At 47.8% G+C, this 27,858-nt stretch overlaps 1 protein-coding gene across 1 annotated transcript in view; it reads left to right on the top strand.

Annotated features, from left to right (window-relative positions):
• The window catches only part of pax8 (paired box 8), a 95,377-nt gene that overhangs the window by 45,175 nt on the left and 22,344 nt on the right, over positions 1-27,858 (top strand). The window contains exon 5 of the mRNA XM_041210195.1: positions 26,607-26,779. Coding sequence (XP_041066129.1) covers positions 26,607-26,779 — 173 coding nt within the window. The remainder of the gene's footprint in view (positions 1-26,606; positions 26,780-27,858) is intronic.

The following is a 27,858-nucleotide window of genomic DNA, read 5'->3' as shown; positions in this document are numbered from 1 at the left end:
TCACAGGTTTCACTGACAGTGCTGTCACAGTGCTATCACAGGTGTCACTGACAGTGCTATCACAATCCTATCACAGGTTTCACTGACAGTGCTATCACAGGTGTCACTGACAGTGCTATCACAGGTGTCACTGACAGTGCTATCACAGTGCTATCACAGGTTTAACTGACAGTGCCATAACAGTGCTATCACAGTGCTATCACAGGTGTCACTGACAGGGCTATCACAGGTGTCACTGACAGTGCCATCACAGTGCTATCACAGGTGTCACTGACAGGGCTATCACAGGTGTCACTGACAATGCTATCACAGGTGTCACTGACAGTGCTCTCACAGTGCTATCACAGGTGTCACTGACAGTGCTATCACAGTGCTATCACAGGTGTCACTGACAGTGCTATCACAGGTGTCACTGACAGGGCTATCACAGGTGTCACTGACAGGGCTATCACAGGTGTCACTGACAGTGCTATCACAGGTGTCACTGACAGGGCTGTCACAGGGCTATCACAGGGGTCACTGACAGTGCTATCACAGTGCTATCACAGGTGTCACTGACAGTGCTATCACAGGGCTATCACAGGTGTCACTGACAGTGCTATCACAGGTGTCACTGACAGGGCTATCACAGGGCTATCAGAGGTGTCACTGACAGTGCTATCACAGTCCTATCACAGGTTTCACTGACAGGGCTGTCACAGGTGTCACTGACAGTGCTATCACAGTGCTATCACAGGTGTCACTGACAGTGCTATCACAGGTTTCACTGACAGTGCTGTCACAGTGCTATCACAGGTGTCACTGACAGTGCTATCACAGTCCTATCACAGGTTTCACTGACAGGGCTATCACAGGTGTCACTGACAGGGCTATCACAGGTTTCACTGACAGTGCTGTCACAGTGCTATCACAGGTGTCACTGACAGTGCTATCACAGTCCTATCACAGGTTTCACTGACAGGGCTATCACAGGTGTCACTGACAGGGCTATCACAGTGCTATCACAGGTTTAACTGACAGTGCCATCACAGTGCTATCAAAGTGCTATCACAGGTGTCACTGACAGGGCTATCACAGGGCTATCACAGGTGTCACTGACAGGGCTATCACAGTTGTCACTGACAGTGCTATCACAGGTGTTACTGACAGTGCTATCACAGTGCTATCACAGGTGTCACTGACAGGGCTATCACAGGTGTCACTGACAGTGCTATCACAGGTGTTACTGACAGTGCTATCACAATGCTATCACAGGTGTCACTGACAGGGCTATCACAGGTGTCACTGACTGTGCTATCACAGTGCTATCACAGGTGTTACAGACAGTGCTATCACAGTGCTATCACAGGTGTCACTGACAGGGCTATCACAGGTGTCACTGACTGTGCTATCACATTGCTATCACAGTTGTCACTGACAGTGCTATCACAGGTTTCACTGACAGTGCTATCACAGGAGTCACTGACATTGCTATCACAGTGCTATCACAGGTGTCACTGACAGTGCTATCACAGGTGTCACTGACAGTGCTATCAAATTGCTATCACAGGTGTCACTGACAGTGCTATCACAGTGCTATCACAGGTGTCACTGACAGTGCTATCACAGGTGTCACTGACAGTGCTATCACATTGCTATCACAGGTGTCACTGACAGGGCTATCACAGGTGTCACTGACAGTGCTATCACAGCGCTATCACAGGTGTCACTGACCGGGCTATCACAGGTCACTGACAGTGCTATCGCAGGTGTCACTGATCGTGCTCTCACAGTGCTATCACAGGTGTCACTGACAGTGCTATCACCGGAATATCAAAGGTGTCACTGACAGTGCTATCACAGTGCTATCACAGGTGTCACTGACAGTGCTATCACAGTGCTATCACAGGTGTCACTGACAGTGCTATCACAGTGCTATCACAGGTGTCACTGACAGTGCTATCACAGGTGTCACTGACAGGGCTATCACAGGGCTATCACAGGTGTCACTAACAGGGCTATCACAGGTGTCACTGACAGTGCTATCAAAGGTGTCACTGACAGTGCTCTCACAGTGCTATCACAGGTGTCACTGACAGGGCTATCACAGGTGTCACTGACTGTGCTATCACATTGCTATCACAGTTGTCACTGACAGTGCTATCACAGGTTTCACTGACAGTGCTATCACAGGAGTCACTGACATTGCTATCACAGTGCTATCACAGGTGTCACTGACAGTGCTATCACAGGTGTCACTGACAGTGCTATCAAATTGCTATCACAGGTGTCACTGACAGTGCTATCACAGTGCTATCACAGGTGTCACTGACAGTGCTATCACAGGGCTATCACAGGTGTCACTGTCAGTGCTATCACAGGTGTCACTGACAGTGCTATCACATTGCTATCACAGGTGTCACTGACAGGGCTATCACAGGTGTCACTGACAGTGCTATCACAGCGCTATCACAGGTGTCACTGACCGGGCTATCACAGGTCACTGACAGTGCTATCGCAGGTGTCACTTATCGTGCTCTCACAGTGCTATCACAGGTGTCACTGACAGTGCTATCACAGGTGTCACTGACAGTGCTATCACCGGAATATCACAGGTGTCACTGACAGTGCTATCACAGGTGTCACTGACAGTGCTATCACAGTGCTATCACAGGTGTCACTGACAGTGCTATCACAGGTGTCACTGACAGGGCTATCACAGGGCTATCACAGGTGTCACTGACAGGGCTATCACAGGTGTCACTGACAGTGCTATCAAAGGTGTCACTGACAGTGCTCTCACAGTGCTATCACAGGTGTCACTGACAGGGCTGTCACAGTGCTATCACAGGTGTCACTGACAGTGGTATCACAGGTGTCACTGACAGTGCTGTCACACTGCTATCACAGGTGTCACTGACAGTGCTATCACAGTGCTATCACAGGTGTCACTGACAAAGATATCACAGGTGTCACTGACAGTGCTATCACAGGTGTCACTGACAGTGCTATCACAGTGCTATCAGAGGTGTCACTGACAGTGCTATCACAGGTGTCACTGACAGGGCTATCACAGGTGTCACTGACAGTGCTATCACAGTGCTATCACAGGTGTCACTGACAGTGCTATCACAGGTGTCACTGACAGTGCTATCACAGTGCTATCACAGGTGTCACTGACAGTGCTATCACAGGTGTCACTGACAGTGCTATCACAGGTGTCACTGACAGTGCTGTCACACTGCTATCACAGGTGTCACTGACAGTGCTATCACAGTGCTATCACAGGTGTCACTGACAAAGATATCACAGGTGTCACTGACAGTGCTATAACAGGTGTCACTGACAGTGCTATCACAGTGCTATCAGAGGTGTCACTGACAGTGCTATCACAGGTGTCACTGACAGGGCTATCACAGGTGTCACTGACAGTGCTATCACAGTGCTATCACAGGTGTCACTGACAGTGCTATCACAGGTGTCACTGACAGTGCTATCACAGTGCTATCACAGGTGTCACTGACAGTGCTATCACAGTGCTATCACAGGTGTCACTGACAGGGCTATCACAGGTGTCACTGACAGTGCTATCACAGTGCTATCACAGGTGTCACTGACAGTGCTATCACAGGTGTCACTGACAGTGCTATCACAGTGCTATCACAGGTGTCACTGACAGGGCTATCACAGGTGTCACTGACAGTGCTATCACAGTGCTATCACAGGTGTCACTGACAGGGCTATCACAGGGGTCACTGACAGTGCTATCACAGGGCTTTCCCAGGTGTCACTGACAGGGCTATCACAGGTGTCACTGACAATGCTATCACAGGTGTCACTGACAGTGCTCTCACAGTGCTATCACAGGTGTCACTGACAGTGCTATCACAGGTGTCACTGACAGGGCTATCACAGTTGTCACTGACAGGGCTATCACAGTGCTATCACAGGTGTCACTGACAGGGCTATCACAGGTGTCACTGACAGTGCTATCACAGTGCTATCACAGGTGTCACTGACAGTGCTATCACAGGTGTCACTGACAGTGCTATCACAGTGCTATCACAGGTGTCACTGACAGTGCTATCACAGTGCTATCACAGGTGTCACTGACAGGGCTATCACAGGTGTCACTGACAGTGCTATCACAGTGCTATCACAGGTGTCACTGACAGGGCTATCACAGGTGTCACTGACAGTGCTATCACAGGTGTCACTGACAGTGCTATCACAGTGCTATCACAGGTGTCACTGACAGTGCTATCACAGTGCTATCACAGGTGTCACTGACAGTGCTATCACAGGTGTCACTGACAATGCTATCACAGTGCTATCACAGGTGTCACTGACAGTGCTATCACAGTGCTATCACAGGTGTCACTGACAGGGCTATCACAGGTGTCACTGACAGTGCTATCACAGTACTATAACAGGTGTCACTGACAGTGCTATCACAGGTGTCACTAACAGTGCTATCACAGTGCTATCACAGGTGCCACTGACAGGGCTGTCACAGGTGTCACTGACAGTGCTATCACAGGAATATCACAGGTGTCACTGACAGGGCTATCACAGGTGTCACTGACAGTGCTATCACAGGTGTCACTGACAGTGCTATCACAGGGCTGTCACAGGTGTCACTGACAGTGCTATCACAGGTGTCACTGACAGGGCTATCACAGGTGTCACTGACAGTTCTATCACAGGTGTCACTGACAGTGCTATCACAGTGCTATCACAGGTGTCACTGACAGTGCTATCACAGGTGTCAGTGACCGTGCTATCACAGTGCTATCACAGGTGTCACTGACAGTGCTATCACAGGTGTCACTGTCAGTGCTATCACAGTGCTATCACAGGTGTCACTGACAGTGCTATCACAGTGCTATCACAGGTGTCACTGACAGTGCTATCACAGTGCTATCACAGGTGTCACTGACAGTGCTATCACAGTGCTATCACAGGTGTCACTGACAGTGCTATCACAGGAGTCACTGACAGTGCTATCACAGTGCTATCACAGGTGTCACTGACAGTGCTATCACAGGTGTCACTGTCAGTGCTATCACAGTGCTATCACAGGTGTCACTGACAGTGCTATCACTGTGCTATCACAGGTGTCACTGACATTGCTATCACAGGTGTCAGTGACCGTGCTATCACAGTGCTATCAGAGGTGTCACTGACAGTGCTATCACAGGTGTCACTGACTGTGCTATCACATTGCTATCACAGGTGTCACTGACAGTGCTATCACAGGTGTCACTGACAGTGCTATCACAGTGCTATCACAGGTGTCACTGACAGTGCTATCACACGTGTCACTGACAGAACTATCACATTGCTATCACAGGTGTCACTGACAGTGCTATCACAGGTGTCACTGACAGTGCTATCACATTGCTATCACAGGTGTCACTGACAGGCCTATCACAGGTGTCACTGACAGTGCTATCACAGCGCTATCACAGGTGTCACTAACAGGGCTATCACAGATGTCACTGACAGTGCTATCACAGTGCTATCACAGGTGTCACTGACAGTGCTATCACAGTGCTATCACAGGTGTCACTGACAGTGCTATCACAGGTGTCACTGACAGTGCTATCACAGGAATATCACAGGTGTCACTGACAGTGCTATCACAGGTGTCACTGACAGGGCTATCACAGGTGTCACTGACAGGGCTATCACAGGTGTCACTGACAGTGCTCTCACAGTGCTATCACAGGTGTCACTGACAGTGCTATCACAGGTGTCACTGACAGGGCTATCACAGGGCTATCACAGGTGTCACTGACAGGGCTATCACAGGTGTCACTGACAGTGCTATCACAGTGCTATCACAGGTGTCACTGACAGTGCTATCACAGTACTATAACAGGTGTCACTGACAGTGCTATCACAGTGCTATCACAGGAGTCACTGACAGTGCTATCACAGGTGTCACTGACAGTGCTATCACAGTGCTATCACAGGAGTCACTGTCAGTGCTATCACAGTGCTATCACAGGTGTCACTGACAGTGCTATCACTGTGCTATCCCAGGTGTCACTGACATTGCTATCACAGGTGTCAGTGACCGTGCTATCACAGTGCTATCACAGGTGTCACTGACATTGCTATCACAGGTGTCACTGACAGTGCTATCCCAGGTGTCACTGACATTGCTATCACAGGTGTCACTGACAGTGCTATCACAGGGCTATCACAGGTGTCACTGACAGTGCTATCACAGGAGTCACTGACAGTGCTATCACAGTGCTATATCAGGTGTCACTGACAGTGCTATCACACGTGTCACTGACAGTGCTATCACATTGCTATCACAGGTGTCACTGACAGTGCTATCACAGGTGTCACTGACAGTGCTATCACATTGCTATCACAGGTGTCACTGACAGGCCTATCACAGGTGTCACTGACAGTGCTATCACAGCGCTATCACAGGTGTCACTAACAGTGCTATCACAGGTGTCACTGACAGTGCTATCACAGTGCTATCACAGGTGTCACTGACAGTGCTATCACAGGTGTCACTGACAGTGCTATCACAGGAATATCACAGGTTTCACTGACAGTGCTATCACAGGTGTCACTGACACGGCTATCACAGATGTCACTGACAGGGCTATCACAGGTGTCACTGACAGTGCTATCACAGGTGTCACTGACAGTGCTCTCACAGGTGTCACTGACAGGGCTATCACAGGGCTATCACAGGTGTCACTGACAGGGCTATCACAGGTGTCACTGACAGTGCTAAAACAGGTGTCACTGACAGTGCTATCACAGTGCTATCACAGGTGTCACTGACAGTGCTATCACAGTACTATAACAGGTGTCACTGACAGTGCTATCACAGTGCTATCACAGGTGTCACTGACAGTGCTATCACAGGTGTCACTGACAGGGCTATCATAGGTGTCACTGACAGTGCTATCACAGCGTTATCACAGGTGTCACTGACAGTGCTATCACAGGTGTCACTGACAGTGCTTTCACAGTACTATAACAGGTGTCACTGACAGTGCTATCACAGTGCTATCACATGTGTCACTGACAGTGCTATCACAGGTGTCACTGACAGTGCCATCACAGTGCTATCACAGGTGTCACTGACAGGGCTATCACAGGTGTCACTGACAGTGCCATCACAGTGCTATCACAGGTGTCACTGACAGGGCTATCACAGGTGTCACTGACAGTGCCATCACAGTGCTATCACAGGTGTCACTGACAGGGCTATCACAGGTGTCACTGACAGGGCTATCACAGTTGTCACTGATAGGGCTATCACAGGTGTCACTGACAGGGCTATCACAGGTGTCACTGACTGTGCTATCACATTGCTATCACAGTTGTGACTGACAGTGCTATCACAGGTTTCACTGACAGTGCTATCACAGGTGTCACTGACAGTGCTATCACAGGTGTCACTGACAGTGCTATCAAATTGCTATCACAGGTGTCACTGACAGTGCTATCACAGTGCTATCACATGTGTCACTGACAGTGCTATCACAGGTGTCACTGACAGTGCTATCACATTGCTATCACAGGTGTCACTGACAGTGCTATCACAGGTGTCACTGACAGGGCTATCACAGGTCACTGACAGTGCTATCACAGGTGTCACTAGCAGTGCTATCACAGGTGTCACTGACAGTGCTATCACAGGAATATCACAGGTGTCACTGACAGTGCTATCACAGGTGTCACTGACAGTGCTATCACAGTGCTATCACAGGTGTCACTGACAGTGCTATCACAGGTGTCACTGACAGGGCTATCACAGGGCTATCACAGGTGTCACTGACAGGGCTATCACAGGTGTCACTGACAGGGCTATCACAGGGCTATCACAGGTGTCACTGACAGTGCTATCACAGGTGTCACTGACAGTGCTCTCACAGTGCTATCACAGGTGTCACTGACAGGGCTATCACAGGGCTATCACAGGTGTCACTGACAGTGCTATCACAGTGCTATCACAGGTGTCACTGACAGTGCTATCACAGGTGTCACTGACAGTGCTGTCACAGTGCTATCACAGGTGTCACTGACAGTGCTATCACAGTGCTATCACAGGTGTCACTGACAGTGCTATCACAGGTGTCACTGACAGTGCTGTCACAGTGCTATCACAGGTGTCACTGACAGTGCTATCACAGTGCTATCACAGGTGTCACTGACAGTGCTATCACAGTGCTATCACAGGTGTCACTGACAGTGCTATCACAGGTGTCACTGACAGTGCTGTCACAGTGCTATCACAGGTGTCACTGACAGTGCTATCACAGTGCTATCACAGGTGTCACTGACAGTGCTATCACAGGTGTCACTGACAGTGCTATCACAGGTGTCACTGACAGTGCTATCACAGTGCTATCACAGGGGTCACTGACAGGGCTATCATAGGTGTCACTGACAGTGCTATCAGAGTGCTATCACAGGTGTCACTGACAGGGCTATCACAGGTGTCACTGACAGTGCGATCACAGTGCTATCACAGGTGTCACTGACAGTGTTATCACAGGTGTCACTGACAGGGCTATCACAGGTGTCACTGACAGTGCTATCACAGGGCTTTCCCAGGTGTCACTGACAGGGCTATCACAGCTGTCACTGACAATGCTATCACAGGTGTCACTGACAGTGCTCTCACAGTGCTATCACAGGTGTCACTGACAGTGTTATCACAGGTGTCACTGACAGGGCTATCACAGGTGTCACTGACAGTGCTATCACAGGGCTATCACAGGTGTCACTGACAGTGCTATCACAGGTGTCACTGACAGGGCTATCACAGGGCTATCAGAGGTGTCACTGACAGTGCTATCACAGGTGTCACTGACAGTGCTATCACAGGTGTCACTGACAGGGCTATCATAGGTGTCACTGACAGTGCTATCACAGTGCTATCACAGGTGTCACTGACAGGGCTATCACAGGTGTCACTGACTGTGCTATCACAGTGCTATCACAGGTGTCACTGACAGGGCTATCACAGGGCTATCAGAGGTGTCACTGACAGTGCTATCACAGTGCTATCACAGGTGTCACTGACAGGGCTATCACAGGTGTCACTGACAGTGCTATCACAGTGCTATCACAGGTGTCACTGACAGGGCTATCACAGTTGTCACTGACAGTGCTATCACAGGGCTTTCCCAGGTGTCACTGACAGGGCTATCACAGGTGTCACTGACAATGCTATCACAGGTGTCACTGACAGTGCTCTCACAGGTGTCACTGACAGGGCTGTCACAGTGCTATCACAGGTGTCACTGACAGTGCTATCACAGGGCTATCACAGGTGTCACTGACAGTGCTATCACAGGTGTCACTGACAGGGCTATCACAGGGCTATCAGAGGTGTCACTGACAGTGCTATCACAGTGCTATCACAGGTGTCACTGACAGTGCTATCACAGGTTTCACTGACAGTGCTGTCACAGTGCTATCACAGGTGTCACTGACAGTGCTATCACAGTCCTATCACAGGTTTCACTGACAGGGCTATCACAGGTGTCACTGACAGTGCTATCACAGGTGTCACTGACAGTGCTATCACAGTGCTATCACAGGTTTAACTGACAGTGCCATCACAGTGCTATCACAGTGCTATCACAGGTGTCACTGACAGGGCTATCACAGGTGTCACTGACAGTGCCATCACAGTGCTATCACAGGTGTCACTGATACGGCTATCACAGGTGTCACTGACAGGGCTATCACAGGTGTCACTGACTGTGCTATCACAGGTTTCACTGACAGTGCTATCACAGGAGTCACTGACATTGCTATCACAGTGCTATCACAGGTGTCACTGACAGTGCTATCACAGGTGTCACTGACAGTGCTATCACATTGCTATCACAGGTGTCACTGACAGGGCTATCACAGGTGTCACTGACAGTGCTATCACAGGTGTCACTGACAGTGCTATCACAGTGCTATCACAGGTGTCACTGACAGTGCTATCACAGGTGTCACTGACAGTGCTATCACCGGAATATCACAGGTGTCACTGACAGTGCTATCACAGGTGTCACTGACAGGGCTATCACAGGGCTATCACAGGTGTCACTGACAGGGCTATCACAGGTGTCACTGACAGTGCTATCAAAGGTGTCACTGACAGTGCTCTCACAGTGCTATCACAGGTGTCACTGACAGGGCTATCACAGGGCTATCACAGGTGTCACTGACAGTGCTATCACGGTGCTATCACAGGTGTCACTGACAGTGCTATCACAGGTGTCACTGACAGTGCTATCACAGGTGTCACTGACAGTGCTGTCACAGGTGTCACTGACAGTGCTATCACAGTGCTATCACAGGTGTCACTGACAGTGCTATCACAGGTGTCACTGACAGTGCTATCACAGGTGTCACTGACAGTGCTATCACAGTGCTATCACAGGTGTCACTGACAGTGCTATCACAGGTGTCACTGACAGTGCTGTCACACTGCTATCACAGGAGTCACTGACAGTGCTATCACAGTGCTATCACAGGTGTCACTGACAGTGCTATCACAGTGCTATCACAGGTGTCACTGACAGTGCTATCACAGGTGTCACTGACAGTGCTGTCACAGGTGTCACTGACAGTGCTATCACCGGAATATCACAGGTGTCACTGACAGTGCTATCACAGGTGTCACTGACAGGGCTATCACAGGGCTATCACAGGTGTCACTGACAGGGCTATCACAGGTGTCACTGACAGTGCTATCAAAGGTGTCACTGACAGTGCTCTCACAGTGCTATCACAGGTGTCACTGACAGTGCTATCACAGTGCTATCACAGGTGTCACTGACAGTGCTATCACAGGTGTCACTGACAGTGCTATCAAAGGTGTCACTGACAGTGCTCTCACAGTGCTATCACAGGTGTCACTGACAGTGCTATCACAGTGCTATCACAGGTGTCACTGACAGGGCTATCACAGGTGTCACTGACAGTGCTATCAAAGGTGTCACTGACAGTGCTCTCACAGTGCTATCACAGGTGTCACTGACAGGGCTATCACAGGGCTATCACAGGTGTCACTGACAGTGCTATCACAGTGCTATCACAGGTGTCACTGACAGTGCTATCACAGGTGTCACTGACAGTGCTATCACAGGTGTCACTGACAGTGCTGTCACAGGTGTCACTGACAGTGCTATCACAGTGCTATCACAGGTGTCACTGACAGTGCTATCACAGGTGTCACTGACAGTGCTATCACAGGTGTCACTGACAGTGCTATCACAGTGCTATCACAGGTGTCACTGACAGTGCTATCACAGGTGTCACTGACAGTGCTGTCACACTGCTATCACAGGAGTCACTGACAGTGCTATCACAGTGCTATCACAGGTGTCACTGACAGTGCTATCACAGTGCTATCACAGGTGTCACTGACAGTGCTATCACAGGTGTCACTGACAGTGCTGTCACAGGTGTCACTGACAGTGCTATCACCGGAATATCACAGGTGTCACTGACAGTGCTATCACAGGTGTCACTGACAGGGCTATCACAGGGCTATCACAGGTGTCACTGACAGGGCTATCACAGGTGTCACTGACAGTGCTATCAAAGGTGTCACTGACAGTGCTCTCACAGTGCTATCACAGGTGTCACTGACAGTGCTATCACAGTGCTATCACAGGTGTCACTGACAGTGCTATCACAGGTGTCACTGACAGGGCTATCACAGTGCTATCACAGGTGTCACTGACAGGGCTATCATAGGTGTCACTGACAGTGCTATCACAGTGCTATCACAGGTGTCACTGACAGTGCTATCACAGGTGTCACTGACAGTGCTATCACAGTGCTATCACAGGTGTCACTGACAGTGCTATCACAGTACTATAACAGGTGTCACTGACAGTGCTATCACAGTGCTATCACAGGTGTCACTGACAGTGCTATCACAGTGCTATCACAGGTGTCACTGACAGTGCTATCACAGGTGTCACTGACAGTGCTATCACAGTACTATAACAGGTGTCACTGACAGTGCTATCACAGGTGTCACTGACAGGGCTATCACAGGTCTCACTGACAGTGCTATCACAGTGCTATCACAGGTGTCACTGACAGTGCTATCACAGGTGTCACTGACAGGGCTATCACAGGTGTCACTGACAGTGCTATCACAGTGCTATCACAGGTGTCACTGACAGGGCTATCACAGGGGTCACTGACAGTGCTATCACAGGGCTTTCCCAGGTGTCACTGACAGTGCTATCACAGGTGTCACTGACAGTGCTATCACAGGTGTCACTGACAGGGCTGTCACAGTGCTATCACAGGTGTCACTGACAGGGCTATCACAGTGCTATCAGAGGTGTCACTGACAGTGCTATCACAGGTTTCACTGACAGTGCTGTCACAGTGTTATCACAGGTGTCACTGACAGTGCTATCACAGTCCTATCACAGGTGTCACTGACAGTGCTATCACAGGTGTCACTGACAGTGCTATCACAGTGCTATCACAGGTGTCACTGACAGGGCTATCACAGGTGTCACTGACAGTGCTATGACAGGAATATCACAGGTGTCACTGACAGTGCTATCACAGGTGTCACTGACAGTGCTATCACAGGGCTATCACAGGTGTCACTGACAGTTCTATCACAGGTGTCACTGACAGTGCTATCACAGTGCGATCACAGGTGTCACTGACATTGCTATCACAGGTGTCAGTGACCGTGCTATCACAGTGCTATCACAGGTGTCAGTGACAGTGCTATCACAGGTGTCACTGTCAGTGCTATCACAGTGCTATCACAGGTGTCACTGACAGTGCTATCACAGTGCTATCACAGGTGTCACTGACAGGGCTATCGCAGGTGTCACTGACTGTGCTATCACATTGCTATCACAGTTGTCACTGACAGTGCTATCACAGGTTTCACTGACAGTGCTATCACAGGAGTCACTGACAGTGCTATCACAGTGCTATCACAGGTGTCACTGACAGTGCTATCACACGTGTCACTGACAGTGCTATCACATTGCTATCACAGGTGTCACTGACCGTGCTATCACAGTGCTATCACAGGTGTTACTGACAGTGCTATCACAGGTGTCACTGACAGTGCTATCACATTGCTATCACAGGTGTCACTGACAGTGCTATCACAGTGCTATCACAGGTGTCACTGACAGTGCTATCACAAGTGTCACTGACAGTGCTATCACAGCGCTATCACAGGTGTCACTGACAGGGCTATCACAGTGCTATCACAGGTGTCACTGACAGTGCTATCACAGGTGTCACTGACAGTGCTATCACAGGTGTCACTGACAGTGCTATCACAAGTGTCACTGACAGTGCTATCACAGCGCTATCACAGGTGTCACTGACAGGGCTATCACAGTGCTATCACAGGTGTCACTGACAGTGCTATCACAGGAATATCACAGGTGTCACTGACAGTGCTATCACAGGTGTCACTGACAGTGCTATCACAGTGCTATCACTGGTGTCACTGACAGTGCTATCACACGTGTCACTGACAGTGCTATCACAGTGCTATAACAGGTGTCACTGACAGTGCTATCACTGTGCTATCACAGGTTTCACTGACAGCGCTATCGCAGGTGTCACTGACAGTGCTATCACAGGGCTATCACAGTTTTCACTGACAGCACTATCGCAGGTGTCACTGACAGTGCTATCACAGGGCTATCACAGGTGTCACTGACAGGGCTTTCACAGGTGTCACTGACAGTGCTATCACAGGTGTCACTGACAGTGCTATCACAGGTGTCACTGACATTGCTATCACAGGGCTATCACAGGTGTCACTGACAGTGCTATCACAGGTGTCACTGACAGTGCTATCACAGGTGTCACTGACAGTGCTATCACAGTGCTATCACAGGTGTCACTGACAGTGCTATCACAGGGCTATCACAGGTGTCACTGACAGTGCTATCACAGGGCTATCACAGGTGTTACTGACAGTGCTATCACAGTGCTATCACAGGTTTCACTGACAGGGCTATCACAGGTGTCACTGACAGTGCTATCACAGTGCTATCACAGGTGTCACTGACATTGCTATCACAGGAGTCACTGACAGTGCTATCACAGTGCTATCACAGGTGTCACTGACAGTGCTATCACAGTGCTATCACAGGTGTCACTGACAGTGCTATCACAGTGCTATCACAGGTGTCACTGACAGTGCTATCACAGGTGTCACTGACAATGCTATCACAGTGCTATCACAGGTGTTACTGACAGTGCTATCACAGTGCTATCACAGGTGTCACTGGCAGGGCTATCACAGGTGTCACTGACAGTGCTATCACTGTTGTCACTGACAGTGCTATCACAGGTGTCACTGACACTGCTATCACAGTGCTATAACAGGTGTCACTGACAGTGCTATCACAGTGCTATCACAGGTTGCACTGACAGGGCTATCGCAGGTGTCACTGACAGTGCTATCACAGGGCTATCACAGGTGTCACTGACAGGGCTTTCTCATGTGTCACTGACATTGCTATCACAGTGCTATCACAGGTGTCACTGACAGTGCTATCACAGGGCTATCACAGGTGTTACTGACAGTGCTATCACAGGTGTCACTGACAGTGCTATCACAGTGCTATCACAGGTGTCACTGACAGTGCTATCACAGTGCTATCACAGGTGTCACTGACAGTGCTATCACAGTGCTATCACAGGTGTCACTGACAATGCTATCACAGTGCTATCACAGGTGTCACTGACAGGGCTATCACAGGTGTCACTGACAGGTCTATCACAGGTGTCACTGACAGTGCTATCACAGGAATATCACAGGTGTCACTGACAGTGCTATCACAGGGGTCACTGACAGTGCTATCACAGTGCTATCACAGGTGTCACTGACAGTGCTATCACAGTGCTATCACAGGTGTCACTGACAGTGCTATCACAGTGCTATCACAGGTGTCACTGACAGTGCTATCACAGTGCTATCACAGGTGTCACTGACAGTGCTATCACAGTGCTATCACAGGTGTCACTGACAGGGCTATCACAGGTGTCACTGACAGGGCTATCACAGGGCTATCACAGGTGTCACTGACAGTGCTATCACAGTGCTATCACAGGTGTTACTGACAGTGCTATCACAGTGCTATCACAGGTGTCACTGACAGTGCTATCACAGTGCTATAACAGGTGTCACTGACAGTGCTATCACAGCGCTATCGCAGGTGTCACTGACAGTGCTATCACAGGTGTCACTGACAGGGCTATCACAGGTGTCACTGACAGTGCTATCACAGTGCTATAACAGGTGTCACTGACAGTGCTATCACAGTGCTATCGCAGGTGTCACTGACAGTGCTATCACAGGTGTCACTGACAGGGCTATCACAGGTGTCACTGACAGTGCTATCACAGTGCTATCACAGGTTTCACTGACAGTGCTATCACAGTGCTATCACAGGTGTCACTGATAGGGCTATCACAGGTGTCACTGACAGGGCTATCACAGGTGTCACTGACTGTGCTATCACAGGTTTCACTGACAGTGCTATCACAGGAGTCACTGACAGTGCTATCACAGTGCTATCACAGGAGTCACTGACAGTGCTATCACAGTGCTATCACAGGTGTCACTGACAGTGCTATCACACGTGTCACTGACAGTGCTATCACATTGCTATCACAGGTGTCACTGACCGTGCTATCACAGTGCTATCACAGGTGTTACTGACAGTGCTATCACAGGTGTCACTGACAGTGCTATCACATTGCTATCACAGGTGTCACTGACAGTGCTATCACAGTGCTATCACAGGTGTCACTGACAGTGCTATCACAAGTGTCACTGACAGTGCTATCACAGCGCTATCACAGGTGTCACTGACAGGGCTATCACAGTGCTATCACAGGTGTCACTGACAGTGCTATCACAGGTGTCACTGACAGTGCTATCACAGGTGTCACTGACAGTGCTATCACAGGTGTCACTGACAGTGCTATCACAAGTGTCACTGACAGTGCTATCACAGCGCTATCACAGGTGTCACTGACAGGGCTATCACAGTGCTATCACAGGTGTCACTGACAGTGCTATCACAGGAATATCACAGGTGTCACTGACAGTGCTATCACAGGTGTCACTGACAGTGCTATCACAGTGCTATCACTGGTGTCACTGACAGTGCTATCACACGTGTCACTGACAGTGCTATCACAGTGCTATAACAGGTGTCACTGACAGTGCTATCACTGTGCTATCACAGGTTTCACTGACAGCGCTATCGCAGGTGTCACTGACAGTGCTATCACAGGGCTATCACAGGTTTCACTGACAGCGCTATCGCAGGTGTCACTGACAGTGCTATCACAGGGCTATCACAGGTGTCACTGACAGGGCTTTCACAGGTGTCACTGACAGTGCTATCACAGGTGTCACTGACATTGCTATCACAGGTGTCACTGACAGTGCTATCACAGGTGTCACTGACAGGGCTATCACAGGTGTCACTAACAGGGCTATCACAGGTGTCACTGACAGTGCTATCACAGTGCTATCACAGGTGTCACTGACAGTGCTATCACAGGGCTATCACAGGTGTTACTGACAGTGCTATCACAGTGCTATCACAGGTTTCACTGACAGGGCTATCACAGGTGTCACTGACAGTGCTATCACAGTGCTATCACAGGTGTCACTGACATTGCTATCACAGGAGTCACTGACAGTGCTATCACAGTGCTATCACAGGTGTCACTGACAGTGCTATCACAGTGCTATCACAGGTGTCACTGACAGTGCTATCACAGGTGTTACTGACAGTGCTATCACAGTGCTATCACAGGTGTCACTGGCAGGGCTATCACAGGTGTCACTGACAGTGCTATCACTGGTGTCACTGACAGTGCTATCACAGGTGTCACTGACACTGCTATCACAGTGCTATAACAGGTGTCACTGACAGTGCTATCACAGTGCTATCACAGGTTGCACTGACAGGGCTATCGCAGGTGTCACTGACAGTGCTATCACAGGGCTATCACAGGTGTCACTGACAGGGCTTTCACATGTGTCACTGACATTGCTATCACAGTGCTATCACAGGTGTCACTGACAGTGCTATCACAGGGCTATCACAGGTGTTACTGACAGTGCTATCACAGGTGTCACTGACTGTGCTGTCACAGTGCTATCACAGGTGTCACTGACAGTGCTATCACAGTGCTATCACAGGTGTCACTGACAGTGCTATCACAGTGCTATCACAGGTGTCACTGACAGTGCTATCACAGGGCTATCACAGGTGTCACTGACAGGGCTTTCACATGTGTCACTGACATTGCTATCACAGTGCTATCACAGGTGTCACTGACAGTGCTATCACATTGCTATCACAGGTGTCACTGACAGGGCTATCACAGGTGTCACTGACAGGTCTATCACAGGTGTCACTGACAGGGCTATCACAGGTGTCACTGACATTGCTATCACAGGAGTCACTGACAGTGCTATCACAGTGCTATCACAGGTGTCACTGACAGTGCTATCACAGGAGTCACTGACAGTGCTATCACAGTGCTATCACAGGTGTCACTGACAGTGCTATCACAGTGCTAAAGCAGGTGTCACTGACAGTGCTATCACAGGTGTCACTGACAGGGCTATCACAGGTCTCACTGACAGTGCTATCGCAGTGCTATCACAGGTGTTACTGACAGTGCTATCACAGTGCTATCACAGGTGTCACTGGCAGGGCTATCACAGGTGTCACTGACAGTGCTATCACAGTGCTATCACAGGTGTCACTGACAGTGCTATCACAGTGCTAAAGCAGGTGTCACTGACAGTGCTATCACAGGTGTCACTGACAGGGCTATCACAGGTCTCACTGACAGTGCTATCGCAGTGCTATCACAGGTGTCACTGACAGTGCTATCACAGGTGTCACTGACAGGGCTATCACAGGTGTCACTGACAGTGCTATCACAGTGCTAAAACAGGTGTCACTGACAGTGCTATCACAGCGCTATCACAGGTTTCACTGACAGGGCTATCACAGGTGTCACTGCCAGTGCTATCAAGAGGCACTTACTCAGCAACAACCTGCTCTCTGATAAAAACAAAAAAACTGCTGGAAATCCAAAACAAAAACAGAATTACCTTGAAAAACTCAGCAGATCTGGAAGCATCGGCGGAGAAGAAAAGAGTTGACGTTTCGAGTCCTCATGACCCTTCGACAGAACTGTTCTGTCGAAGGGTCATGAGGACTCGAAACGTCAACTCTTTTCTTCTCCGCCGATGCTGCCAGACCTGCTGAGTTTTTCCAGGTATTTCTGTTTTTGTTCTGCTCACTGATGCTCAGTTTGGGTTCCACCAGGCCTGCTCAGCTCCTGACCTCATTACAGCTTTGGTCCAAACATGGACAGAAGAGCTGAATTCCAGTGATGAGGTAAGAGTGACTGCCCTTGATGTCAAGACAGAATTTGACCCAGTGTGGCATTAAAACCTTCTCACTAATTAAAACCAGCGAGAATCAAAGGCAAAGCTCTCCACTGGCTGGAGTCATAATAAGTCATAACAATGGAAGATGGTTATGATTGTTGTAGGCCAATCATCTCAGGCCAGGACATTGTTGCATGAGTTCCTCAGGGTAATGTCCTAGGCCCACACTATTCAGCTGCTTCATCAATAACCATCCCTCCATCATAAGGTCAAAGTAGGGATGTTCACTGATGGTTGTACAGTGCTCAATAGCATTCGTAACTTCCCAGGTAATGAAATAGTCAGTGCCTGCATGCAGTAGACATGGAAAACATTCAGGCTTAGGCTGATAAGGGCAAGTAACATTTGCCCTACACAAATGCCAGATAATGACCACCTCCAACAAGAGAGAATCTATCTCCGCTTGACATTCAATGGCATTATCATTGCTGAATCCCCACCATCTACATCCTGAGGTTACCATTGGCCACAAACGTAACTGGAACAGCTATATAAATACTGAGCAGGTCAGAGAGTGGGAATTCTGTGGCAAATAACTAACCTCCTGAATCCCCAAAGCCTGACCACCATCTACAAGGCACAAGGCAAGAACGTGATAGAATCGTCTCCACTTGCTGGGTGAAAGCAGCTCCATCAACTCTCAAGAAGCTCGAGCTTTTGAGGACAAAGTAGTCTGCTTGATTGACACCCCATTTACCAACTTAAACATTCACTTCCTCAACCACTAGCACACAGTGGCATCGGTTGTACCAGCTAAAAGATGCATTGGAGCCACTCGCCAAGCTTCCTTTGACAGCACCTTCCACGCCCACGTCCTCTACCACCAGAAGGACAAGGGCAGCAGATGTGTGGGAACGCCAACAACTGAAAAGTCCTGTCAAAGTGACACACCACATTGACTTTGAACTGTATCCCCATTCTTTCTCTGTTGTTGGGTCAGAAACCTGGAAGTCCCTTCCGACTAGCACTATGGATGTACTTACGCCAGATGGACTGCAGCGGTTTAAAAATCTTCCCAAGGGCAATAAGGGCTGAGCAACAAATCTTGGCCTTCCCAGTGATGCTCACATACTAAGAACAAATATAAAAAAGAAACAAAGCATTTCACTTTGGTTTCAATATAACCTACGTCTTTATATGTGTCATGTATGCCCAGTTTAATCAATGAACTCCTATTCATATTATGCATCTCTCCACATCATATGGAGTGCCTATTGCATTCTCCTGTCCCTTCTAGTAATTGAAAACACTATGCCATCAGATCAATGTACATTAACATGCATTATTTAGGGACATAGAAAGGAGTGGATGACTTAGTCCGGTTACTCAGTCCACCTGGCTGGTCCCAAATATAAGCACTTTTCATTCAATCGCTCCGTTAAACATCTATCCAGTCTTCCTGTAAATTTTCCATAGTCCCAACCTGCTAGGGCAATCTAATATACTGTTTAATTTCCCTCCCTGTAAAGAAGTTCGATATAAATTGAGTGGGCATATTTTTCCTTATTCTATGTCTCAGCTCATGTTCCCTGTTCTTGGTTAATTTAAACATTTTTTTTGTGATTCAACTTATCTGTTCCTTTAAGAGCCTTTTCCATAGTACACAAGACCATACTTTTAAATCTCTCATCATAGCTCACGTAGAATCATAGAACGATAAAGCACAGGAGGCCATTAGGCCATTGTGTCTGTGCTGGCTCTTTGGTAGAGCGCTCTTCCCCCATAGCCCTGTAAATCTTTACCTTCCCAATATTTATCAAATTCTCTTTTGAAAGTTAATATTGAAGCTGCTCCCATCATCCTGTCAGGCAGTGGGTTCCAGATCATAACAGGAATGTTGTTCCATGTCGCCTCTGGTTATTTTGCCAATCACTTTAAATCTATGATAAAAGCAAAACACTGTGGGTGCTGGAAATCTGAAACAAGAACAGAAAATGCTGGAAAAACTCAGCAGGTCTGACAGCCTCTGTGGAGAGAAAGACAGAGTTAACGTTTCGAGTCCGTATGAATCTCCTTCAGAGCTCTGGGCTGCTTCCCAGATGTGCCTGCAAAAGCAAAGAGAGATAATTAGTGCATTACAGGGTGTTGCGGAACAGGGGAACTGACCCACAGATGAAAACTCTGAAGAAGAGTCACACGGACTTGAAACGTTAACTCAGTTTCTCTCTCCACAGATGCTGTTAGACCTGCTGAGTTTTTCCAGCATTTTCTGCTTTTGGTTCACCTTAAATCTATGTTCCTTGCAGGTTGCTAACTGCTCTGCCACTGGAAATGGTTTCCCCTTATTTACTTGATTGAAAACTTTCATGATTTTGAGCACCTGTCTCCTCTTAATCTATTCTGCTCTAAGGGGAATAATCGCAGCTTCTCCAGCCTTTCCACATAATTGAAGCCCTTAATCCTTGGTGGCAAATCATTTCATCATTCCCAAGGCCTTGCCATCCTTCTTAAAGTCTGGTGCCAGTATTGAACACAATACTCCAGCTGAGGCCTAACGCTCTAACCGATAAAAATCTCGCACATTTCCTAGCTTTTTCCTCCCACACCCGTATGTTTTGAGCCTTCTCAACCTGATCTTCCACCTTCACCAGTGTAGATATCCCTACGGGTCTCTCTGCTTCTGCAACCCCTTTAGAATTGTGCCATTAAGTTCATACCACCTCTTCTCAACCTTCCTACCAAAATGAATTACTTCACACTTCTCTACATTAAATTTCATCTGTCATGTGTCTGCCCATTTCATTGATCACCTGAGGTGTCCTCCTGAAATCTGTTATAACGCTCCTCATTGTTTACTACCTTTCTGAGTTTTGTGCCATCTGCAATTTTTGAAATGATGCCCTATATACCTAAATCAAGATCATTTATATAGATCAAAAATAGCATTGTTTCTAATACTAACCCCTGGGAAACACCACTGTAAACTTCTACCCAGTCTGAAAAGCAACTGTTCACCATGCCACTCTCTGCTTCCTGCCCCTTATACAAATTTATATCCCCTTAATCCTTTGGCTTTAATTTTTTTCACAGGTCTATGATGCGGTACTTTGTCAAACAGCTCTGAAAGCCCATGTACACAACATAACCACGCTTACACAATCAACCTCTACATTACTCCATCAAAGAACTCCTTAAAGTTAGTCAAACATGATTTACCCTTAACTAATCTGTGCTGACTTTCATTTATTAGCCTATGCTTTTCCAATTATCAGCTCATGTTCTCCTGGATTATGGCGGTGGTGGTGTTCCCATCTATCTGCTGCCCTTGTCCTTCTAGATGGTAGTGGTCATGAGTTTGGAAGGTGCTGTCAAAGGAGCATTAGGGAATTCTGCAGTGCAACTTGTAGATGGTACACACTGCTGCTACTGTGTGTCAGTGGTGGAGGGAGTGAATGTTTGTGGATGTGGTGCCAATCAAGTGGGTTGCTTTGTCCTGGATGGTGTCAAGCTTCTTGAGTGTTGTGTGAGCTGCACTCATCCAGGCAAGTGGGGAGTATTCCATCACACTCCTGACTTGTGCCTTGTAGAAGGTGGACAGGCTTTGGGGAGTCAGGAGGTGACTTACCCATCCCACGAATCCTAGCCTCTTACCTGCTCTTGTAGCCACATTATTTATATGGCTGGTCCAGTTCAGTTTCTTATCAATGGTAATCCCCAGGATGTTGTAGTACAGGATTCAGTGATGGTAATGCCATTGAACAAAAAGGAGCGATGGTTGGATTCTCTCTTGTTGGAATGGTAATTACCTGATGCTTATGTGGCGCAAATGTTACTTGCCACTTGTCAGCCCAAGCCTGGATATTGTCCAGGTCTTGCTGCATTTGGACATGGACTGCTTCAGTATCTGAGGTGTTATGAATGGTGCTGAACATTGTGCAATCATCAGTGAACATCCCCACTTCTGACCTTATGATGGAAAGAAGGTCATTGATGAAGGAGCTGAAGATGGTTGAGCCGAGGACACTACCCTGAGGAACTCCTGCAGTGATGTCCTGGAGCTGAGATGACTGACCTCCAACAAACACAACCATCTTCCTTTGTGCTGGGTATGACTCTACCCAGTGGTTAATATTCCCTCGCCAAGTCAGATAAACATCAAGATTTTTGGATAAATCTTTCATAGACGTTCACTATGTACTAATTTGTATGCAATTCTAGCCTCTTCAGCATCCCTGTTAGTGACCGTGGTGCCTTCAACTGTCAGGGCCCAAAGCTCTGGAGTTCCCTCATTAAATCCCTCGGTCCCTTTTCCCTCATTTTAAGATGCGCTTAGACCTTTTTCTTTGATAAAGCTTTGCTAATGTTTGCCTCTTTGGCTGTGCCTGATTGTGCTCCTATGGAGCGCCTTGATGTTTTACTATTGAAAAGGTGCTATATAAATGAAAGTTCCTCTTCTTGTTGTTGTATATGATGCGAGTTCCCAGTTCACTGGCAGAACCAAAACGAATTCCACAATTGTTATACAGACTTAAGAGCCTAGAAAGACTGCTGCCAATCGGCCAAGTTCAAAGATTTAGTGCTGCCTAGAATGCTTGTAGCATTGTCTCAGTTTCAAATACCTGCTAATATCTTAACAATGAATGATTAACTTTGCAATGTCAGAACAAAACCCCTGCATCCTGACTAATTTGCAGAGCTATCAACTTGGTTGAAATCACATCCTGCAGTTTGAAACCTAGACAGTGGTAAGTTTCCATTTTAACTTCAGCCATTTAAAAAACAGTGGCTAAAGTTTTGGATTCACTGCCAGGGATGGCAGTAGCCAGGCAGAGTAGAGGGTCACTGCGTGGGGTCAGATTCCACATGTACACTTTACTTCTCCACCACTGACCCTTTCACTGCATCTATGTTGGTCTGACACCAATTCCACATAATGCCATGTTTCTTCCAGTTAAACACTGGGAAGACTGAAGGGTAGTGTGGGAAAATGTGAGATTGCCCGCTTTACTAAGAAGAATAGAAAAGCAGAATATGATTTAAATGGAGGGGGACTGCAGAATGCTGCAGTGCAGAGGGACCTGGGTGTCCTTGTACATGAATCACAAAATCACAGTGCATTCCAAACCCTAACCACTCGCTGTGTGAAAAAGGTTTTTTTCTCGTATCCCTTTCAGAGAAGATTCACTAGGTTGATTCCTGGGATGAAGGAGTTATCTTGTGAAGAAAGGTTGAGCAGGTTGGGCCTGTGCTCATTGGAGTTTAGAAGAATGAGAGGTGATCTTATTGAAACATATCAGATTCTGAGGGGACTTGACTGGGTGAATACTGAGAGGATGTTTCCCCTCGTGGGGGAATCAAGAACTGTGGGGGACAGTTTCAAAGTAAGGGGTTTCCCATTTAAGATGGAGATGAGGGAGATTCTTTTCTCTCAGAGGGCAGTTAATCTTTGGAATTCTCTATCCCAGAGAGCAGTGGTGGCTGAATCATTGAACATGTTCCAGGCTGAGTTAAACAGATTTTTGATCCATGATGGAGTCAGAGATTATGTGGGGTGCGGAGGTGGGGGGATGGGGGGGGTGGGGGGGGTGGGATGCAGGAAAGTAGTGTTAAGGCCGTAATCAGATCAACCATGATCTTATTGAATGGCGGAACAGGCTCAAGGGCTGAATGGCCTTCTCATGCTCCTATTTCATATATTCTTTTTACTTTGGCCCCCACCACAATTACCCTTCTTTCGCCACCAATTTTGATTCCTTCCCTGGCCAGTCTCTCAGGTTCAACCAGATTCATTACTTTAGGAATCTATTTGACCCCGGGCTGAGCTCAGGACATCAAATCCCTTCCAACATCAAGACCATCGACTTCCACTGTGTCAGCCCATTGGGTGATAAAACACCATGCCCGTCACTACCAGACTCAATGACCTAGATTTTGAGTTTGTATGGTAGGCTAAGATGGATGTTTGTGAGTCGGCAACCTGGGGTAGAGTTTTGCTGTCGGCGAGCAGGGGGGTGGGACCCGCTCGCCGATGTGTAAAATGATGCGGGGTGACATCAGGCGGAACCCCCAACGTCATCCCACCCCATTTAAATTTTCAGGAAGGTGGGGACGTGTCAAAATCAGCTGTGGGCCCACCGACCTGTCAATGGCCAACTGAGGCCCTTGACAGGATCATTTAAACAATTAAAGGACCTGCCCATCCAATCTTAAGGTTAGTGGGTCAGCCAGGAGCCCCGGCGGGAACTAGAGAAAACATGAAACCTCATCCACTGGTGGGACGAGGTTTCGTTCAGGGTTCTAAAGAGTTTAATAAGAGTTTACTGTAATTTATGAACAGGTCCCGTCTCATGTGATATTGACACATGAGGGGGACATGTTAGAGATTTTTCTTTTCTATTTTTAATCTTTTTAGAAGTGTCAGCGATCTCCCTGAGGCTGCACCTAGCCTCAGGGAGATATGCTCTCTGTCATGCACATGTGCGAAAGAGCCCACTCTCGCTTTTGGGGAATCCCCCCCCACCGCCCACACAGGGAGAGCATAGTGCTTCCCACCGGACATCGTGCTGGGTGGGCCTTAATTGGCCCGCCCACATAAAATGGCGGCGGGGCCCGTTTCTCCGGCGGCAATCGGATCCCTGCCTGCCAGAGACTGGGTCGAGCGAGCTGACAGGCAGAAAATTCTGCCCCTGATTTACATCTCTTTCTATTTTAATTTCTGTTGCTTCCACCAATTTTATACTATTGCACAAGGTCAAAATCACCTGCAACTGCTCTAATGTTCTCTTGGCCAGCACCCAAATTTCAGGTCACCCAAAGCTCTGCTGCCCATATCCTTTCCCACACAAAGTTCACTTACCCATCATTCCAGGGCTTGTTGACTGGCTTCTAGCCCTCCAACATCTCAAATCTAAAACTCTTATCCTGTTATTTAAATCCATTTGTGGCCCTGTCCCTCAAAAACTTCTCCAGATCTACAAGTTTCTAAGCACCATCTCAGGCCTCTTGTGAATTTGTATCAATCGTGGTTCAGCTGGTTGTCTCAGCTTGGAGTCAGAAGGTTGCAGGTTTGAGTCCTGTTCCTGAGACTTGAACATAAAACTCCAGGCGGACTGCAGCAAGTGTTGCGATGTCAGAGGAGCTGTCTTTTATATGATGTTAAACCAAGGTGCTACTTCAAAGGAGACCAGGGGAATTGTATCATTGTCCTGGTCAATATTTATCCCTCAAGCAACATCCCACAAAAGAATAGATGGTCTGGTTATTAGTACGCTGTGGTTTGTGGGAGTGTGCTGTGTGAAATTTGTCTGTCATGTTTTCTACAGCACAACAGTGACTACACTTCAAAAGAAATGAATTAGCTGTTAAGCACTTTGGGACATCTTTGGGACAGCCCCCTTGCTTTGAAGCTAACTGAAGATTTAGGTTCAAGGCTGGGCAACTGCCTACCCCCCACCCCCACCTTTGTGGACAGAACCCAGCTCCTAGATCCGTAGGCCAACTGAATGCCAAATAATGACTCCAAGTGGCACTTCATCCAGCTGATTTCACCGGGGTATGTTTGGAGAGAACCAGCAGATGTGATTGCACAGCAACAACACAGCTCATGGAACTAGGAGACCATAACTCGAAGTATCTGGAGAGAATGAGATAGACTAAGTCGGGAAATGGAATTTTAGGGCAGCTGTACAGGTGTGCTTTTCACATTTAAATTCTAAAGACACCAATAAGGTAGTCAATAGATTCCAAGCTTGAGCTGTTTCTGGAAACAGTATTTTGAACAATATAGCATTGGGGAGAAGTGTTGTTGGTTACAAGTCTGTTATTGGGAGTAGTTTGAGGCAATGAATTAAGAGCAATACATAAGAAGCATATTGGCGCAACATTAAAGCGTAGTGGATTTAGTCTGAGATTTTTTGATATGTTGCATTGAAAGGGACACAGTAAATAAGCCCAGGAACAACACTGTTACTGAATATGTGAGACACTTTGATATCAGCACAGCTGCACAGATGATGGAGTGCACATCGAATAATGTATTTGGATTCCAGGATTAACAAGTGAATCATATTGAGAGGAGGTTCAAAGTGGGCTGGGCATTTTTTTCTGGTTGTTTTGTTGGTATATAAAGCAGCAACAGTAAATGCAAATCGTGTTGATAAAACACCAGGTTTTTTTTTTCCTTTGGCAGGTGAGCAGGACAATTGTGTGATCAGCGCCGAATCCCAGAGCAGCAGCGGAGGTCCTCGAAAGCAGCTCCGCTCCGAGGCCTTTGCCCAGCAGCTCGAGGCCCTGGACTGCGCCTTTGACAGGCAGCATTATGCAGAGGTCTTTGCAACTGCCAGCCACAACAAAGGGGAACAGGTGAGTGAAGAGCAGCTGGCAGCCCTGGCACACTCTCTGAAGGAATGGTTACTTATTGAAAGTCAGAAGATGCCATTGTGTTGAAGTTTTATTCCACCAGGATATACGTCCTGTGTGAGCTCAGCCGAATTGGCTGGCCACCATTTCAGTCACCTGACACTTGCATGACTTGGAAAACAAGCATTAATCAGAACAAATTGGTAAACTCTGCTTCAGTTGATTTAATGGTTGCCCATTCTTTTCCCTCATACAGCATTGTTTTGAATTATTCAGCAAAACTGCCCCAACAAAGGCTCTGAGACCTTGGTGTGCACCTGCCACCAGATATTGCCTTGAATTGACTAACTCTACAGGCATGACTGAACTTTTTAAATGAATTATAATGAGTAGATAGCTGTAAAAGTGAATCATTGCTGTTAAACTCCTGATAGCCAGTTGGTAAAGGGTGAAACCAGAGCTAATCTCGGTTTACATTGATTCATAGACTGAAACATTACAAGTATACATCTCCTAACTCAACCACACCATGGAATCAGTAAGTTTCCCTTTATATATGCTCAAGTGATAACCCAATGCCCTCCACTTGCATGATAGTTAAATGGCATCTTTGCCAGACACAGTGCATTGAAGATGGGACTTTGCTGTCCTAAAATAAACAGGACATCGGCAGCTGGTGGAGCAAGGTGTCAATGAGGCCCAATATGAACCAGCGAGTGAATAATTGTCACCTCTTTGTCTTACACTGGCAGAGACCTGGAAGCAGATACTTCCTCAACCAGTCCCTGAATCATGCAAACCATCTCCTAGCTGGCGTGGCAGAAATATAAGAGGAGTATATGATGATAAGGAAGGCATATGGAATGCTCTCCTTCATTGGCAGAGGTGTAGAATTTAAAAGTAAAGATATAATGTTGGAATTGTATAAAACACTGGTGAGGCCACAACTGGAGTATTGTGTGCAGTTCTGGTCACCACATTACAGGAAGGATGGAATAGCTCTGGAGAGAGTGCAGAGGAGGTTTACAAGAATGTTGCCAGGGTTAGAAAAGTGTAGCTACAAGGAGAGATTGGATAAGTTG

This window comes from Carcharodon carcharias, chromosome 17 (genome assembly GCF_017639515.1).
Source record: "Carcharodon carcharias isolate sCarCar2 chromosome 17, sCarCar2.pri, whole genome shotgun sequence".
In the NCBI taxonomy this organism is placed as follows: Eukaryota; Metazoa; Chordata; class Chondrichthyes; order Lamniformes; family Lamnidae; genus Carcharodon; species Carcharodon carcharias.
The sequence above is the reverse complement of the archived record's forward strand: the minus strand, read 5'-3'. Positions and strand labels throughout refer to the sequence as shown.